The sequence below is a fragment of the Epinephelus fuscoguttatus genome, linkage group LG12 (genome assembly GCF_011397635.1).
Source record: "Epinephelus fuscoguttatus linkage group LG12, E.fuscoguttatus.final_Chr_v1".
Lineage (NCBI taxonomy): Eukaryota > Metazoa > Chordata > Actinopteri > Perciformes > Serranidae > Epinephelus > Epinephelus fuscoguttatus.
Window position 1 is genome coordinate 27,121,408 of NC_064763.1, and position 14,487 is coordinate 27,135,894.

General features: G+C 43.4%; 1 protein-coding gene across 2 annotated transcripts; it reads left to right on the top strand.

The window, feature by feature from the left end:
- Positions 1-6,108: 6,108 nt before the first annotated feature.
- Positions 6,109-11,990, top strand: si:dkey-175g6.2 (uncharacterized). Of its 2 annotated transcripts, none has more exons than XM_049592970.1 (2): positions 6,109-6,332; positions 8,395-11,990. In XM_049592970.1, the coding sequence occupies exon 2, from the start codon at positions 8,424-8,426 to the stop codon at positions 10,452-10,454; it is 2,031 nt and encodes a 676-aa protein (XP_049448927.1). In that variant the 5' UTR covers positions 6,109-6,332; positions 8,395-8,423; the 3' UTR covers positions 10,455-11,990. The 2 variants fall into 2 exon arrangements, with proteins under 2 accessions (XP_049448927.1, XP_049448928.1); XM_049592971.1 differs by lacking the exon at positions 6,109-6,332 and adding an exon at positions 7,166-7,556.
- Positions 11,991-14,487: the final 2,497 nt, after the last annotated feature.

Genomic DNA, 14,487 nt, shown 5'->3' on the forward strand with positions numbered 1-14,487 from the left:
GGCTTTTTTCATTGGTGTCTGATGCCACAAGTCACTGCCTATGCACCAAATTTCAATGACTTTCAACGGAGTGAGACAGGGGTTGAGTACAGCCATATTTTCAAACATTTTGGTGGCATCTCTGCACGCTGAGCTACTAACCCCTTGAAATGCAACACATTTGACATCAGCACACCACAGACTGCATGAGTTGTAGCAGCGGAGGTAGTGAGCCAATCACACATCGCATTAAATCGCAGAATGCTAATGGTGCCGTGCGTTGAACGGCAAACCCATACAAATTGTGTTTTTTCTAGATCTGGGTACAAAAAGGATCAAATGCAAGTATTGTTTGACTGGAGAAGAATCAGTATTCAAGCTGTTGTCATGCACTGTTGGTATGCAAACCTACGAAAAGTAAAGCACCAGAATTCGTGTGTAACCCACATAATCAAGAAGGCTGCTATCTCAACACCAACGCACTGACAGGAATAAACAAGGAAGTAGTTTGCATAAGGAGGCAGGTGTCTTGTGTTTTTATGTTCTTTGGTGGAATGAGTGTCACAACTCATTTTGTTGTATTCCTATGCAATGACAATAAAGGCTTTCTAGTTCTAGTTGGGGTGGTTGATGGATCACAAAACACAGGACTTTCCTTCAGGAGACCGGCGTTTGGAAACGTGTGAAACCAAGTGAGCCTCAAGTGACCTTCTATAAAAAAAAAAAATTAAAAAAAAATGAACTGCTTGGCAGACCAGGTATCTGATTGAGACAGGCATTGGATTGTCAAAATGTGTAGTAAAAGGGACTGGGTGTTTAATTGGGATTAGGCTTTTAATTTAAGTTTTACAGTACGTAACTGTATTTGCCTAAACCTAAAGATGCCAAACCATGTTTTTTTTCCTAAAGCTAACTTGCGTAACTTTGCATTAAGTCCATCCATACATCCATCTTCTAACTGCTTCATCCTCTTTAGGGTCGCGGGGGGGCTGGAGCCTACCCCAGCTGACATTGGGCGAGAGGCGGGGTACACCCTGGACAGGCTATTGCAGGGCTGACACATAGAGACAGACAACCATTCACGCTCACATTCACACCTACGGACAATTTAGAGTCACCAATTAACCTGCACGTCTTTAGACTGTGGGAGGAAGCCGGAGTGCCCGGAGAGAACCCACGCTGACACGGGGAGAACATGCAAACTCTGCACAGAAGGGCTCCCACACCTAGAATCGAACCAGGAACCCTCTTGCTGTGAGGCGACAGTGCTAACCACCACACCACCGTGCCACCCCACTTTGTATTAAGGACATAATGTAATTTGTGGGGCGCTCATTCATTAGATATACTATAAACAATTGTATGTGCATTTTCGTAAGATATAATACAAACTGTTCTATGAGGATATGTTGCAATTCTACAATTCTAACAGAGTTATTTCAGTCCACACCTTAAGGATATCAAGTACTGTTACCCAACCCTACCTCTTACACAAACACACAACATGCATATTATGAATGTGTATAACAAACATTGCTTGCATGGAATTCTAACTTTTGAAAAGCACGTATGAAAAAAAAAAACCCTAGCTGAAACTGTAGATTATAGTGTGGGCGCCAGGGTCCTGCACACATCATCAAGTCCCAGCTATGCATTGTGTTGTAGGAACCTTATGGTGCAATTACTTGTCCTTCCCTCCCCTGACAAAGTGGCGTGGGCGGAAAAGCTTCTGTTAATCATGAGCTCTATTTTATCACTTCCAGGTAGGGTCCCTTTGCTGTGCGAGGGAGCTGCATTAGCACACTCGCCGAGAGATCCCCAGCCTGCATTACCATAATAGTGGCCAAAATGTCAGTAAAAAAAAATCAGGGAATTCATCATCCCCTATCTCCCCTTCTTTTAAACATGTCGATTTTTCTGCTCTGCCAGATGACCCAGCAGCCCTCCTCAGTCCAATACCGACAAAGGGAGAGTTAATTTAATGGAGCAAAAATCGTCCACATGTAGTCATCGCCTCTTGTCTTGGCAGTTTGTACGGGAAACCATCAGTGACAGCCCGCCCCAGCCTCCTCCAAAGGTTCATTTGTCTGTAATGTACATTACAGTAAGAGTTTGTCTCTGTGTATGTGTGTGTGTGAGAGAGACAGAGCGCATAACGGAGGGAGAAATGGAACTATTACTGCAAGGTGTGTGTGTGTGTGTTCTCCAGTGTGTGTATTCCATTAAATGCAAGCACGGTGTACCAGTGTTAATCTATGTGAGTGGCCAAGCAGGCGGCAGAGTGTGAGTCAGTGCGGGGGTGCGGACATGGAGTGAGGGTAAGGGGCCAACTAATGCTGAGTGGCAGTTGATAATGCCAGACCGTTATATCAGCATCTGCCCTCCGGCTCCATGCTTACCTCTCCAAGCCTGCTGCTGCCATCAAGCATTTCAACAAAGACACACACACACACACAATGACACAACTGCCTTGCAAACACTCCGCATTCTGCAGCAAACAGTCCCTTGCACAAAATCTAATCAAACAGAGGTTATGTGGCGCCTCAAGCCATCGTAACAAATTACAACTTCATTTGATGTGTGCATATCTCGCCTGCTAACACAAAACAAATATTTGCACACACAGACGGAGTTGAAACCCACCTCAAAACAGAAACAAAGCGCCATTTTAGTTCCCACGTAGAGAGCAAGCACGTTTCTTCCCCCTCCACTTCTCTGGAGTGTATAATTGCTGCGGCGTCACTGAGAGCTTTTGTATGTTTATTTTTGAGGAGCTTAAAACCCTTTAAAATAAGACATCAAAGGGGATATTTCTGCTCATGCACACATATTCCTCTGATCAGATAAGAAGTATCAAAAGTCTAACATTCACATCAGTGGAGCGTGACATTTGGAATCAGGCCACACAATAATGGCTTAATAAAGTTGGCCCTCGTGCGACTCTGACGTCTGCAGCTAATATCCAATTAACCTTAGAACATCGCTGATAATATAGAATCCCTGTCTGCGGCTAACTGCAGGTACAGTGCAAGTATTAACACAGCACACACAGACAAAGAAAACCATAGACACACACACGCACCTGGAAATAAAAGCCTTGGTGCAGTGGGGGAAAGGAAGCCGTATGAGGACTGACAGCTGAATTTAGTGGCACACAAGGCCAGAGCGGAGGCTTGGCACTGACAAATGAAGAGTATGGAAATGAGGTTGGCTTTAACATTGTGAATCAACTTGTTTCTGCATTATCCAGCACATGAATGTCTGTAATGTCTTCCTTTAACTTCAGCACGACAAGAATATAAGACATGGCTGTGTACATATTTGCCCTTGAACCATAATGTACAAAATGCTCCATTACAGCAGACCTTGGGAATGACTGGTTGACAGTGGAAGTGGTTTTTATTTTACAATAAATAGAGCAGAGGGAAAAGTCAAAAAGAAGAAGAAGAACAGAGGTGAATTCACATGAGTGGGTCATGTAATCAAAGCATCCCTCTACAACACAGAGTTGTTTACTTCAGTGAGCCTTTGATTCTTATCCTGTTGCAGGCAGGACTAGTGAGGTAAAGCCTTAAGGCAGACTCATGTCAATTCCACATTGCTGCTTTTTGGCAAAGCAGCTGAATTTTCCGTCTTGCCTTGGTATCGATAATGATCAGGATAAGAGTCAGAGAGCATAGAAGTAATCATTAAGAGAAGCTTCTTTGCTGTAGCAGTAGTTCATGCATTGATTTGTGGGTAACACTTTCTGATAAGGGTACAAATCAGGTGCTTAAGTAACTGATGCATGAGTCATGACGAATTAATGAATCATAAATGAATGCAGGGTGCATCGCAAATTCCTGTTGGTAACTTTTAGGAATCATTGAGTCACAGCCCAGCCCCCAGAAGAAAATGTTCGCACCATGAATGCATTACATTTGCATGTCTCAAATGTATCATATCAACATTTCTAAAGTGACGTAATATCTCAGCTGTCTTTAGTCATCGGGGGGTGGAGGGAATGGTAAATGGCATATCACCAAGGCGCCTGCCAAGCTGCAGACCACTACCGACAACTGTTCGAAACCATCAACACCAGCTGTGTTTTGGCAACCCATTGTGGCGTTTCTACCCATGTTTGAGGCACTGAACCTGAGTGTTTTTAGCAGCACAGTGCAGTGTTTCCCAGCAGCGTCTATGGTGTTTTTCAATGACACACTGCTGCATTTTGCGATTTTCCTGCCAAGCTTCAGTCCACTGTTCAAAACCAACAACGCCAGTTGACTTTTGGTGACCCTGTGTGGCATTTCCACCCATGTTTGTGGCACTGAACCTTCGTATTTTTGGCAGCACGCTGCAGCGTTTCCAGCGACATTTGTGGCAACAAAACCGGGTATTTTTCACAGCTAGTTGCTGCGTTTATCAATTTTCCTGCCAAGCTGCAGACCACTGTTCAAAACCAGCATCACTGGATGTTTTTGGCAATCCGTCACTGCATTTCCACCAGTGTTTGTGGCACCAATCCCAGGTGTTTTTCACTGACACGTGACATTTTACAGCAGTGTTTGAGACACTGAACATGGGTGTTTTTCCATGATACATGATGGCATTTCCCAGCAGCAATTGAGTTACCGAAACTGGGTGTTTAACCAACACATAACAGCGTTTCCAAGCAGCTTTTGTGCTCCCAAATGTGGGTGCTTTAAGCCAAAACAGTATCTTTTTCCAACCATAACCAAGTGAATTTTGGGCCTAAACCTAACCACACCTTCACTGCAGCATTGTTGAGAACATATCCGTGGTTTGCATTTTATATATGCCACTAGATTAGCTGGTTAAGTGATACAGAAAATAGAATTTCAGACCCATTTGATCATGCCAGTGCCAATTCTCATCAAAATATGACGCTGTTTAATCAAAGTGCTAATCACATGTAAACTTCTACATGTTTCTACAATGTAAACTGTTGCTGTATATGCTCAAACATCCATTTTCTCTTGGTTTATAAACTGGCGTTGTTAGATTTACTTGATTTTAGTGCACCCCTACTGTGCCACACTCCACTACAACAAACAAAAAACATAATTAAAAAGAAAAAACATGCCACCCCCTACTGTGATATAGATGTTTGCATCTGACTACCATAAAACAGCATCATATTTTTAAGAGAATATAGTGTTCTGCTTTTTGAGACGCCGATCCCATGCATGGGTCTGAATAACCCTCCTCTAACTGGATTCTGGCTAATCTGGGGGCATATCAATGTATGTAGCTAATCATATAACTCACTGGGACTTCATGTCTGAATGGTGAGCAACAAGAATTCATGCTACATCCTGCTTTCATTCTTGCATTAAATCATTGTGCATCACTTGAGCATGCAGCGTTTATTGTAAAGTGTTACTGATTTGGACACAAATGGTTACTCACTTGTGTCTCTGTGGTGTGAAACAGAACGGTGATATGTTAAGAGCGCAATGTGCTGCTGACAGATGGAGAGCAGCCAGAAATGATGTGAGACAGCGGGTGGAAAATTGTGCAATCCCTGGAAATTGAGCAGAAATTGAGCAGCGAAGCACGGCTGCTCCCGTGACCCGTGAGCCATGTAGCCACAGAGGATCAGGGCCACCTCAGACAAAAGCCTAACAACCAGGCAGCAGGAGAAATCAGCCCTTGGAGTGCACACCACTTCTCTGTCTGAAGCTGCAGATGCAAGTCAATGATTCTTTGGAGCATGTCACCAAATGACCCTAATTGATAGCCTGTGAACGAGGTCACTCTATTTTTTTTTTTTTTTGTCTCTCCCCCCAAGCTCCTGAATCTGAAGCAGAGGAAGGAAGGAACAAGGGAGGAAGAAGCAACACACTAACCTTTAATATGTGAGAAGCAAAATGGCTGCGTACCAGCTCTATCTCTACAATTTTCTCTTTTCATTGAGGAAAAGTACTATTTCATTCATGCCATTTCCGTTCATTCATCAGCTGGGGCCAGCCTAGACTCACAGTGCCATCTCCACACCAACATTCTTATCAATGGAAGTGACGTCAGCACTGCCTGCAGCTGGGGGGTGGTGGTGGGGGTGGTCACGTGGTTCAGTCAGGGGTATATACAATAAAGTTGCGCTGACAGTGGAGCTGAAAACATTCACTCAATTGTACATTAGCGCCAGGGCTGCTGCCATACAAACACACCACACCACTAAATAAAGATCCGACAGTCTGATTTTTTTTCTGTCTTGATGTTGGTCACAGGCTGAAGAGAGAGGGGGGAAAAACAGAAATTCTCTCAGGTGATCCACCATTCATGAAATAATCTTGGCTTTACCCGCGCTGTGAGTTTCACCACTTCCCCACCCCCCAGTGGGACTCCAGGTAAGTGGAACGAAATCTCATTTTGGATCATTCACAAGCCATAATCAGATAGGTCAGGCCATTTATTACTGCTATTTGTTTAATCATTTTTAAATTCTGATTTTTATCTGTAAAAAAATGAAGAGAGGCTTGTTTTAGGCTTGAGTGTGGAAGAATTTTGTCACAACGTCAACTTTATCACTAGGATTTATCTGTTTGCTGCAACATGGGCGATTGGTGTTTGTCTAATTTTAAAGTAGAAGTGCACTGCGTCTGTTTCTGTGATTTATTTTTAAGTAAAACATTTTTTTAATTTAAGCTATTTTAGAAATATTAAGTTATTTTCCAGATTTTTTTTTTTTGCTTTTTACTAAATTAAAATATGAACACATGTTCTACAAAAAATACGTTTTTTATGAATGTATTGATGTGTAAAATGATTAATAATTGTAACAGCATAAAACAATACAATGTTATTTTGTATTTATTTGGGAGGGATAATGTGAGAATCAAGGCTCTATAATTATAGATAATTATCTCTAAAAAATATTTCTATGTGCAGCTGCTGCTCAAGAGCCCCTTTAAAAATTCGGTCGATATTATTCAAACGTGAATGTACCAAATATCGTGCCATTTTGGGAGATTTAAAAATCCACAGTCAATTACTTGTTATCAAGTTATAATTAAATTAGAGTCTAAATCACGTCTTCTGCAGGCCAGTTTCATTATAATGTGGATTTGTTTCGTTTTCCAACTTACTGATCCAGTTTATAAAAATTGAAATAGTTAAAAATTTGGGCTGCACGCTGTGCTGTGCTGCCCAAATTTCTGCTTGTCTGCATTCCACCACTGCCACTGAGGGGAAACATGCCCACACCACACAAGGACAAAGCCGTGTTACTTACTGACTGCTCACCCTCTCGTTCCTTGTGCGCCCCAAAACGGCTTTATGCGCTAAAATCTTAACATTGGGCTCATTTACAATTTCGATGGACCACTCAGGGACCGTAGGGTTAAATAACTCAACCGTAGCCACCAGCTTTACGCATGACTTCCCCGTGCGTGCCGTCTTTATACCGGTGTCCTGCTCATGATCGCTTTGACGCATGGAATACCAAAATCACAGCTAATACAGAGGCAGAGCTCGGATCAATTTGTGCTTTCTGTATTTTTCTCATCAAATAGGCATTTTGCGCTTAAAATGGCAAGCGCGTGCGCTCCGGTTGGGTTGGCTTGGAGACAGAGGTGAGACATTATTTTTTTTTAAATGCCAGAAATTCAAACTGAAAATTCAATACGTGCAGATTTCTTTACTGTTTTAACAGTTTATTCGGTTCAATCTCACCAGGAGACGAAAAATGTAAGAGCATGCATCAATTCGTCCGCGCGGTGGAGAGATAATGACTGGGTTAACGCACGACCACAGACAAAAAATGGCTCACGTGTAGGTTGGAGGCGCAATTTATGTATGCAAATTATTGCCTTCCTCTTAACAGACATGGGCAATTAAATATCGAGAGAATCACGACTGGCTTGTGCGGTCAGATCAGACCTTCATCTCTGTGTTTCTAGACACATAAATGGCAAAAAATGACATAAGAAATATTTTAAACCAGAATTTGAATTTGCTTTAAAAAAATATCCATAGTTAAATTTGAAACAGATATGAGAAGGGGAAGCGTGCAACTTTCTTTGTTGGATCTGGCATGCCTCATCAGACTGCGTTTGGCTGCGTGCTTTGTTCTCAAACGTTTGTCACAGTGTTAACTGCTTTTGTATGGTGGCTTCATGGTGGAAAAAATGATTTGTCTGTAAATTAGGGACAGGTAATCTCTCTAGTATTTTACATTTCTGGCAGTCTGTGTGCCTTAATCGTAAGTCTGAAGGGAAGTGTTCTTTTTTTTTTTTCAAGACTGGCCTTTTTACAACGCAGCTGTATATTATTAAATGATCCAGATGTGCTCACACTGCCATTGAAATTCAACATAATACTGATTCCAGTGGGAAAAAAACAGATGATATGTGAAACATTTCTCATGCGTCTTTTGTCCTTCTCCCTCTTCCGTCTTCCTTTCTTCTTCAGGTGCTTAACCTCCCTCCTGCCAGTTCTGCATGGTCATGACCTGTCATCACGCCCCTTCCACAGCCCACCTCATCCTATTGGTCCTGCTCATTGTCACTCCACAGCTGGCTGGCACCGCCCCTGCGTGGGGTGAGGGAAGGGAGGGAGGGGTGGAGGGGCACACCCGGACAGACCTTAAAGAGGACAACCTCGCCCCCTTTCTCTCGCCCCCACCCCAGAGTCTCTCCAGCCCTGACAACTCGTCGTTAGACCGGGGCCGGGGCCCGGGTCAAGATAACCAGTCAGATAAAGTGACGGACCCTGCGCAGGTGCTCGCTGTTCTTTTAGAGGCCCTGGACCACCCGGGGGAGAGTGAAATCCAGGCAAGCAGGGACAGAGACTTGGAAGAGGATCAGAGTCACGAGCTGCCCTCCATTGAAGGCTTGGAGGGTGGTGAGATAAGGAGAACGGGGGAGACAGAGGGAGAGAGGGGGGTGGAGGAGGAGAGGGAGGGGCCAGGGGCTGATAAGGCTATTGAACAGCTAATTGTAGGCCATTTGACAGCTGCTCAGGGTGATGACTTAAAGGAAAGGGATGAGGAGGATAAAAACACAAGGTCAGAGGAGGATCAAGGGTGGTCCGTGGAGGATGTGGGCACTGATAGTGTAAATGAGGAGGAAGGGACAGAAGAAGATGAGAGGCAGGAGGAGGGGAATGATTTAGAAAGTTTCTTATACAAGGCGAGAGCAGGTTCCACCTCACAGGGAGATGATCCCTCTCTACAGCGCAAAATAAGAGGCTACTTCCAAAACATTGACTTGGGTCTCCAAGATAATGAGATCCTGCCTCCTCTGAAGGGCTACAAGGCATACAACACTCAGCTGGCACGAGCCGGGAAGAAGCTGCACTGGGAGGAGAACCAGTCCCGCAACCGACCCGTCAAGGGGGGCAACTTCATGGATGACTTTGAGGATGAAGGAGAGGAGCTGGAGGAGGAGGTGGAAGAAGAAGAGGAGAGCCTCTCCCACATGGAAGAGGAGGCAAGAGCGCGCGCAGAAAAACAGGAGGTGCTCCGGCAGCAGGAGGAGGCGGAGCGAGCCAGGGAGGAGGAGCAGAGGCTGGCAGACATCGCCTCTGACATGCTGCTGCAGTATATGGGGAGGAAGCAGCAGTCCTACATGAAGCCCCGGCAGAAAAGCAGCATGGGGGCCGCCAGCAACACGGCTGAGGACAAGCGCTCAGAGGAGGTCATCCCTGATGAAGATGACCTGGACCAGCAAATGATCGACAGGCTGATTGAGATCAGCAGCAAGCTGCACCTGCCTGCTGACGATGTGATTGAGATTATTAGTGACGTGGAGGAGAAGAAGAAAAAAAGGAAAGAGCTGCAACAGCTGCCGACCAACAGCAACCCTGTCGCCCCGCGCTTCAGGCCTCTGGTACCTCCGCCTCTGGCTGCTCCACCTATCTACCACTACACAGCCTCAAAAAACCCCAAGAAAGCCCCTTATAGGTACAACAAGTCCAACAAAAAGTGGCACAAGGACAAAGTCAAGTCATACAAGCAGGACTATTGGTATAAGCCTCAGAAGCAGCTTGACTACTGGTACAAACCCCAGAAACAGTTTTTAGCTTTCCCCTCCTATCCATACTACCAGAAGCCATATCGGGCATACTACCCTGTTTATTTCCCGTATCCTAAACCACAATATTATGGCAAGCCCTCCCCCTCCAGAGACCAGCCATTCGGCCCCCAGGAACTTGACCTCCAGGCCCCAAGGCGCAGGCACAGGGCTGGGGGTAAGAATCGTGGACAGGGCTGGAGGCAGCAGCCAGTGCCGCGCCTGCCTCTCACCCCTTATATCTCTAACTATATCCTCCCTCACCCACGGACCTACCAACCCCTACCTCCGCCCAAACCAATAACCACGCCCAGGAGAGGCAGGCGACCCCCGTACTACTATCAACAAGTCACACCAGGAGATGACTATGAGGAAGATGGGCTGGTGCCTCAGCTGGACAGTGAGGAGGAGCTGGAAAACTTTATTGAGAGGATCTACATGAAACGCAGAATGTATTGAGACACTTTTTGGACATTTTGTCAGATCAGAGGGACTGACAGAGGTGGGATAGAATTTACAGTAGCTGGAGAAAAGAGAGGTGAAAAAAAAGACTCGGAGGAGATATGTGATTTGAGCCTGATGGGAAATTTAAGGGTCAAGAAGTAAAAAGTTAGATTTACGTTGTTTTAATCACCGTATCTTTTGTTGATTTTTCTCTGTCAGGGAGAGGATGAAGGGGTCCCAGTTTAAGCTCCCTGTAACCATGTTCAGCCTCTTGCTCAGTTTACATTTTGAAACAGAACATACCATGGTGTATGTTTGCCTCCATTCAGGTCAATCTCTGATGCTCTTGCATTTTCAGAGTTTTCTAGAGGGCACACACACACAGAGACACACACACACACACACACACACACACACACACACACACACCTACACTTAATCACATATTTTGACACATTCACAAGCAGATGTGCCCATTGTAAGAGAACCATGTTTACAACATCACTTTGTATCTTTTGTTTTATATTCTGTATGTCATATTACAAAAACTAAAGTAGTTCAATGACTTCTTAGCTACACGAATTTAAAAAAAACTGAACACTGCTAATGTCGAATATTCAATGACAGTATATTTTTGTTGTATTTGATGTGTGTACTTGCCTTTCTTATTCCCGATTGGATTGACTTTAAACAGCTGCAATTTGCAAAGGTGCCAAATACACACATTTCAGTTTTTCTTTTCAAACTCAAGATTCAGATTTTTGCCTTACAAGCAGCATGGTTCTATAAGGGAAATATCATAATGCATAATATTATCATCGCAACCGATCCCAGTGTAGAAACCCTGTGGACTCCAAAAGCACAAACTTAAACACTAAACACTTCCAACCTGGTGGACGAAGGGTTTTCAATCATTTTGGGATCTAGAGGTTATTGTGTCTACATATTTATGGCCACCATAACACCATCACTGCCGCCATACAGCACTCCTCGACCTTGTAGGAGTCCTTCATGATTTCTCTCATTGTTCGCCTCAAATTCACATCTTCACCCACCTATTTCTTTTTTCACACGATGTTCTTTTGCCATTTTTCCGGGATCATCAATTATCTCTATTTTCCTTTCTTTCCAAAAAAAAAAATACTTGAAATCACACTTATCTGTTCTGCAGCCTTTTTAAACAGATTTCCACCAAGAGGCTACAAACATTTTGTTCATTTTCAGAAGAAATTCATTGAAAAGTTTCAGGCCGGGGAGTCAGGGATTGTGCTTAAACCGTTAAATGCACGTCTTTCTACTTGCATCTTAAAAACTGAACAAAAAAAAAGAACAAAAAAAAAGATAAAAAATAAAACAGTATAGGGAATTCAAGATGGTTGTTTTCTCTGAATAAACTGTGAACATAAAAAAAAAGAAATCTCAAAGGAGGAGGGCCACTGTGTCCACAGTGAAGCCATCTGTCTTGTAAAAGGAGAGTGTTGTTGTTGATGTCACCTTTAGCATTGTAAGATGTACAGTGTGAAATAAATATGCCCGTGCAATGTGTAAATAACAGCATGATGATTACTAGTTTTGCTATATGATAAAAAATAAAAGCAATTATTTTATTAAAGTTCAGTTTTTTAATGGCTTTTTGGCGAGTGCTATGTTGTACTTATACAGCAGCAACTATAGCAAGAACACTTGATTCATGAGTAACGAACCCAAACACACAAAACAGGAAGACAATCAGTTGGAGATCAGCGACAGCACGACTCATACATAACACAGTTGCATCAGTGTGGAGGCAAATAAAGAAAAACATATGGAAGGGGTTTAGTGTGTTTCCAGACAATCACAATGAACATGAGAAAAAAAGAGCAAAAATGTAAATGAAAAAAGGGGAGGAATAACTGAAGAACGGAAAAATTCAGAAGGAGGGAGGGAAATGGTAACTGCAGTGATTGATGAGTCACATGATTGGTGGATGAGTCATCCATCTGTACACTTACTGCGCAGGACCACACACTCACACACACACACACACACACACACACACTCACACACACACACACACACACACACACACACGCACACACTCACATGCACATTCTCTTTGAGCTGTATAGTAATTTAGCTGCTGGCATTCAAGATAAAGATTGAGTCATGTTCGCTCCTGCCTCGAGCCAGCCAATCGGCCACTGGAAAGGTGTTTGGTAGATAGGTTTTTTGCCATATCTTGTTTCCACACCTCCTCCTCACTCTAAATTCACACAGGCAATATGCCCTTCTGCTATAATTCCTTGAAGTGCTTCTGGCTGCCACTTGTTTGGCATCAAAACAAACCTGATGTATGCTGCCAGTGGTACAAACACTGACAGTGATTAGCAGGCTGTCAATATGGTCTAATCGCATGTTATCTCGCCAGCTTGCTCACCAGTTGATTAAAATGCTACCTTTCATGGTTTTATCTTGGCTTGTTGAGTGATTCTTGGACAGCATGTTATGAATGCAGATTTTTGATTACTGCTTGTACCTTCTGTGGGACAAAGAAGGAGATACAAGCAGACAGCCGCTGACAAGAAAGTAAGTGACGCTGTCTGTAACATTTATCTGTCCAGCAGTGTAATAATATAACATGCTGTGGTTGCAGTTTTGTGAAGCAGGCATATTCAAAGTCTGGCCCGTGGACTAATCGTGGCCTGTGGATCACTTTCAGGTGGCTTGGAGCTTCTCTCTCAATAGGGCCCACCACAGAAGATTGGTTAATTGAGCATCATTCACCTGATGATGGCAGGATTATCATACAGCTTGTCGACATGCCCCAAGCAGGAACTACGCTGGCAGAACTAATGTGTTTTCATAAACAGATGGTAAACAAGCAAACGAAAGGTTACAAAGCAGCAGACATTTTCTGGTTGGTAGCAGACATGGTCACAGCAAAGAAGCATGAATTCAGCAGCGAGGGCCTCCACTTTAGGGAGTGATGGAAAGTTGAATACATTTTCACTGAAAGATGAAACAGGTGCACTTTTCTTATCTGTAGTGATTCTTATTTAAAGTGTGGTATAAGGCATATAAGGTAATATGTTTATCACATTATTTAATCTGTTGGACACCCCTGTTATTAAGAAAAGGCAAAGGATTTGTTTGACAACGCGTGTTGTTTAAACAACAAGACTACTTGGTTAGGTTTAGGAAAAGATCCTTGCTTGGGTTAAAATAAGTATGTTTGTTACATAACTTCATGGTACATAGCCAATGGGACATGAGCTAGTTATGTTACGTAAGTTATAAGAGCTAAATGTTGACTTTTCGCTTCACAAGAGACATGAACAGCGGGCTCTAGGGTCAAAGTCCTGTGTTAGTTTGACCCAATCACCACCCCATACCCACACTTTGTGGGTCTTTATTGGATGTCACCTGACTTCCTCCTTTGCTATGATCATAATTACTACAGCCACTAGAGGTAAATATGGGTTGTAATAATTGTTACAATTGTGTCAGGCCCCAAGAAAATGCACCGGGCTTTGAGGGCATTTTTGGGCAGTGACCAAACCGTTGAGTTACAACCTATGGGTCTGTTACGTCAGATGCTATTTGGTTTTGAGTGTCACAACCCCCACAAAATGACTAATTTCACTATGGGAATTTAATCCATTTGGTCTGATAACATTTTGATAAGAGTCGCATTATTAAATCTTTTTATCCCCATTCAAGTTAATGGAGAGCTAAACTAGCTGCTCGGCTTGCAAGTCGGTAGTGCGCTTGTTCTGCGAGCACAACAATGCGCAAAATCTATTAAATTTTATACCCATAAAGTCGAACTTTTTGGGCTTCAACCACCTCCAACCTTGTACCCAGCTCTCATGGCTTGTACAAACAGCCTATGTGGTCATATATTGAGAGAAAACAGTCTTGATGATCAATACCCCCCTCATGTCTGTCAGCAGGCAAGCTTAGCAAAATCACAGAATGATGAATAATAATAAATTCCTCAGCATCTAATTTCCCCTCATTTATTTCTCTTTAAGGATCGCCACACATTTTACATCACAGTCTGTTTGCA